This window comes from Callithrix jacchus, chromosome 17 (genome assembly GCF_049354715.1).
Source record: "Callithrix jacchus isolate 240 chromosome 17, calJac240_pri, whole genome shotgun sequence".
NCBI lineage: Eukaryota > Metazoa > Chordata > Mammalia > Primates > Cebidae > Callithrix > Callithrix jacchus.
Window position 1 is genome coordinate 5,532,036 of NC_133518.1, and position 5,503 is coordinate 5,537,538.

Below are 5,503 nucleotides of genomic sequence, written 5' to 3' on the forward strand. Positions count from 1 at the left end.
TCCATTTATGTGAAACAGATTGAGGGTTGTCATGGGGGTGGTTGTGCTGGTGGGACTCATCCTCGGGTGTTTGCGAGCCTTGAAAAAGGAGGGAAAAACAGGCCTCCCCCATTCCCCACCTCAGGGGCTCCCCATCACTAGGGATGCCAGGCTAGGAGCCAGGTTCCGAGCTCTTCCGTGCAGGGCAGGTTGTGAGACCTCATCAAATTCACCGCCAGTCCACCCAGCAGCTTCCTGGTCAGAAGAACGAAGCAGAGGAGGCTGTGAGCCTGAATGCACTTCAGCAATCACAGGGCACTAGGTGACAATTGGTAACATTTATTCTGTTTATTATTCTCCTGTGTTTATAATTGGGAGGGGGTGTTTTCTTTAGAGAACCCCCACCCCTTGTCTGAGTGAATAGGCAGAGGGTACATGCCCCCCCTTTCATCTCTGGAGAGGAGGAAGGATGGGGTGGGCAGGAGGGGCTGCCCCTAATGGGCTCCCCAGGCTGGCACTGCTGGGCCTCTGCCCTGCTCAGTCCCTGATGGCCCCTTGAAAGAGGAACCAAAACCAGAAAAGAGAAAAGCACTCCCCACCCTGGGCCCTGGGGCTGGGTCTCCCCCCACCCCCGCTCTCCTACCTCTTTCTGCCTCCTCTCCTCTCTGGAATCTCATCCCTCCTTCCCCTTAGCACTGGCCTCAAGGGCACCTCTGCCCAAACCGTCTGGCTTCCCATGCCACCCAGGGGTGCCCTAAGGTTCATCCTTCTCTCTGCCATCCAGAAGTCCCAGGGCACTCACTGAGCTCACTCTGCTGGCCCTGGCACCACGTGTCAGCTTTGCCCTGACACAGGGCACTGTCTTGAGGGTGTCCACAGCCTCCCACTGGGCCTGCTCCCACAGCTCCTCCTTTGCAACAGCCTAAGCCTGGTGGCAGCTCAGACCTCCCTCTCCTGGGTCCTCAATCTCGCCTCCCCAGTAAGGGTGGCCAAGTGCCCCCTCCATCGGGAGTGGGTCGGGGAGGTGGCCTGGTGGGCCCCTCACAAGTATATTTTCATGACCTCATGCATTGTGGGGCAGTAGCGGGAATGGAGCTGGGGCAGCAGCGCCCTAGACGTGACCTCGAAGTGTGTGCCCTGGCTCTTCTTGTTCCACACGTGGACAGCATAGGTGGCATTGAGCAGCTGGGGCAGCTCCTAGGGGCTGATGTCCTCAAAATACTTCTTCCAGTCCTGCCAGGGGATGGGGTAGAAGGCCTCAGGGGGCAGGGTGGTGACCCCGTGGCAGGCGTGGCTCTCAGTGAGCCTGTAGTTGGAGCACCACTTCTTGAAGACATGTGTGAGCAGCTGGGGGCCCTGGTGGCCCCAGATCCAGCCGTTGTAGTGGTCCATGAAGTCCCACATGCACAGCTCCATGAACTCGTGCTGGCATTCGAAGGCCAGGAAGGGGCCATTGAGGACATAGAGGGACTGGGTGCCCAGCACGTTGGTCAGGTTCCTCAGGTTCTTGAGGACAATGAAGTTCATGTCCAGGTAGATGCCACCGAACTTCCACATGAGTGTGATCCTGGAGGCATCAGACAGCACGGGCAGCAGGTAGGGCTCCCAGCGCCCCTGCACCGCTGTGTACCAGTCAGCCAGAGGTGTGTCCCGGAATAGCTCCTGCAGGTCCAGTGGGAGCATCTGGACATTGGGAAAGCAGCTCAGAAGCGAGATGACCAGGTGCCAGGGCAGGGAGGCATTGCCACCTGGAAGCCCTTTCATCAGGACCAGCACACGGGATTTGGGGTGAGTTCTGGCGGCTGACTCCACTGAGCACATGAAGAGGAAGTTGGGGTTGGTGTGGTCCGAAGTCTCTAGGAAGAAGATCTTGCCCAGAGGGGGGCTGTAAGAGGGAGGGGTGAGGGGTGCCATGGTGGGGCAAAGAATATCTGCCAGCAGGTTATAGAGCTGCCATTGCTCCTTGGACTCTCCCACAATGTGCCAGTAGATCATGATGGAGATGCAAAACATGAACTTGAAGCCGATGATGAATGAACAGGGTGCAGACCCACTGCCTTGGGGTGCCCCGGAGCAGCCGCAGCATGAGGTCGGGGGGCTTGGACATGATCTTCCTAGATCAGACCAGGGGCTTCCAGCAGGAACTGGCTGGTCCGTAAGACATGAGCACCTGCCATCAGGGAGGCCACTGGCATTTCCAACTCAAAGAAAAACGCTTCCTGTGACCATCAGCCAGAGCCAAGCCCAGCTTCCAAGCCCATGGGCTCCCAGGGCCACAGAGGCCAAGGCTTGAATTCTAGCCTACCAGCTGCTCACCTACAAAGTGAGAGCACTGGCCAGGTGCAGTGGCCCATGCCTGTAATCCCAGCACTTTGGGAGGCCGAGGCAGGCAGATCACGAGGTCAAGAGATCGGGACCATCCTGGCCAACATGGTGAAACCCCTTCTCTACTAAAAATACAAAAATTTATTGCAGAATCAGTTAAAATGAGAAACAAAGGAAAAAAAATACAAAAAATTAGCTGGATGTGGTGGCACGCACCTGTAGTCCCAGCTACTAGGGAGGCTGAGAAGGAGAATTGCTTGAACCTGGGAGCCAGAGGTGGCAGTGAGCTGAGATTGCACCGCTGCGCTCCTGCCTGGCAAGAGTGAGACTCATCTGAAAAAAAACAAAAGGGAGCACAGCGGGCTGTGGACTGGGGTTGGAGCAGGATCCCTTCCACTCACGCCTGTGAGCTCCCCCAAGGACCGGCCAGTGCCACCCATGGCATGCCGCCATCACAAGCCCAGGCCAGAGTGTGGTCTGTATAAGAACTGTCAGAAGTGATGTCTTTGCCATGTGACACACAGGGCTCTGTTAGGAGGGGCAGCCTGGGATTTGAGGTCCAGCTCCTGCCCGCCTCAGCTCCATGAGCCAGACCTGAGGCTCATCCGAGGGCAGGCCACTGAGTGGGCCTGTGGACATTCAGCATGAGGCCTGGGGCTCTGGCGGGCCCAGGCGCTGGCTTGCTGAGGGCTGGCCCGGCAGGTACACTCACAGGGTGCCTGCTCCAGGCACAAAGGATGGGATGCCTACTGTGTCCCAGAGCCCTTTGCCCCAGACACAAGGGGGTCTTTGAGTCCCCTGGCTGTCCAGCCCGGACCCTGGGCTGTGCTTCTCATAGACACAGGTGGGAAAGAACCAGGGAGGTCGTGCTGCAGGCTGTGACGCTGACTGGTCCTTCTGCCTTGGACCTCACTCTTTCCTGGTGATGTCCACTTGGCTGGTGGCCAGGAACATGCACAGGTTCCTCGCAGGTGGTTGGAAGAACAAGACAGACTTGGACTCTGCTCCTGGTGGCAAGGCTGTGTGGACACCTGGGAGGCATGGGACTCCACCTCACAGCCAGCAGTGACAGCACAGGAGTTAGATCCCAGGCCACCTGGCTGAGGTCCCTGCCCTCACCACTGCACCACCCTGCCTAGGAGAGGTGGCTAGCCAGTGTACCCCGTGTGTTGAAGGACCTCGGTGGAAGCTGACCTGAGCCATATCGACTGTTAACAGCTAGCAGGACCAGCAATGACTCAATGATTTCTAAGTGCTCTGTGACAAACTTACCCCCTCTGGCCCTCAGCAAGCCTGGGGGCAGTTGCATCATTTCTACATTAGGTGCCAGAGAACCTGGGCACAAGGTCAAGGGACTGGGTGCAACCTGGGCACTAATGGGAGCTGGGAGTTGGTCCCCTCCCAAGGACAGGCAGAAGCTGGAGTGGTAATCTCACATGGGCTGTGAGCCTGTGCGTGTGGTTCTGGGAGCCTGGGGCTTGGTGACGTAGGCTGGGCCCTTACCAGGGTAGAGAGCAGGGAACCTTGATGATATCGCTGGCTAGTAACTGACCAGCCTTGGCAGCCCGTGGCAGAGAGTGGGGATCCTGGCAGCCCGCAGGCCTCCGGGAGACACACCCTGGCTCAGCGGCCGACCTTCTTTGCCAACACAAATACGGCCCTTCCACGCACTTGCAGTGCCTCCAAATTCATCTGCAAAAGATGGCAAGAAGAGAGACATGCCGCCAGCTCTCAGAGGCTTGTATCCCCGAGTGAGACAGGCCGCTGGCTCTCAGAGGCTTGTAACCCCGAGTGAGACAGGCCGCTGGCTCTCAGAGGCCTTGTGTCCCTGAGTGAGACAGGCCGCTGGCTCTCAGAGGCCTTGTGTCCCTGAGTGAGACAGGCCACTGGCTCTCAGAGGCCTTGTATCCCTGGCCACACACACAAATCAGGCCTGGGACTCGTGTTCACTGATTCATTGACTTGCTCCACCGGACACTCAGGGACAGGGCAGGCCCTGCACTGGTACCCAGGAGAAAAGGAGAATCAGACACAGCCTTGCCTTGAAGGAGCTATCAGCCTTGTGGGAGCACCATTTAGAAACAGCGGTCAGGTCTCATGGCTCATGTCTGTAATTCCAGCACTTTGGGAGGCCGAGGAAGTCTGATCACTTGCGGTCAAGAGTTTGAGGACAGCCTGGCCAACATGGCAAAACCCTGTCTCTGCTAAAAGTCCAAAAATTAGCCAGGTGTGGTGGCGCACACCTGTAATCCCACCTACTCAGGAGGCTGAGGCAGGAGAACTGCTTGAACCCAGGAGGCAGAGGTTGTGGTAAGCCAAGATTGCGCCACTGCACCCCAGCCTGGGTGAGAAAGACAAACTTTTTTTGTTGTTGTTCCAATGCACAGACTATCTTAAAAGAAAGAAATAATGGCTCACTTTGGGAGGCTGAGGTGGGTGGATCACCTGAGGTCAGGAGTTCGAAACCACCCTAACCAACAAGGTGAAACCTAATCTCTATAAATAAAATAAAAAAGATAAAAAGCCAGGCATAGTGGCTCCAGCACTTTGGGAGACCGAGGTGGGGATCACCTGAGGTCAGGAGTTCGAGACCCACCTGACCAAAATGAAGAAACCTCATCTCTATCAAACATAAAAAATTAGCCGGGTGTGGTGGTACATGCATGTAATCCCAGCTACTCAGGAGGCTGAGGCAGGAGAATCGCTTGAACCCAGGAGGCAGAGGTTTCAGTCAGCTGAGATCGCACCATTGCACTCTAGCCTAGGCAACAAGAGTGAAACTCTGTCTCAAAAAAAGGACACAAACAAAGATGGTGACTCCCTCAGGGAAGTGACACTTGGTTAAGCACCAAGGATGAGCATGTCAGACGGAGGAGATGCGGTGGCTCCAGACCTCCATAAGCACCATAGGGACAAGCGTCCAGTGTGCACCTGTGTCTTCTCTCCCCACTACCCGGCTTGGAGCTCAGCACACGGTAGGCACATGGGGAAAAGGCTCACTCTGACCCACTCACTCAACAGCCAGCAGGATAATTTACAAATACGTTGGCCATGTCATTCTCAGGTCAGACCCTGAGTGATGTGGGAAGTCCTGATCCACTGGGCCCCATGTGTCCCCCACAGCCTGACCTCATATTCTGCTGCTCTCCCCGCCACCTGTGCCCCAGCCACACCTGGCCACCTGTTTCTCAGGCCTCGT

The 5,503-nt window shown here is 56.7% G+C and overlaps 1 protein-coding gene across 1 annotated transcript; it reads right to left on the reverse strand.

The window, feature by feature from the left end:
* Positions 1 to 1,020: 1,020 nt before the first annotated feature.
* LOC100399258 (alpha 1,4-galactosyltransferase (P blood group)) lies at positions 1,021 to 2,173 on the reverse strand. Its single transcript, XM_017963945.4, is given in 2 exon segments — positions 1,021 to 2,013; positions 2,015 to 2,173. Coding segments are annotated over 2 exon segments (1,065 nt in total). The 5' UTR covers positions 2,087 to 2,173.
* Between the last annotated feature and the right edge of the window lie 3,330 nt (positions 2,174 to 5,503).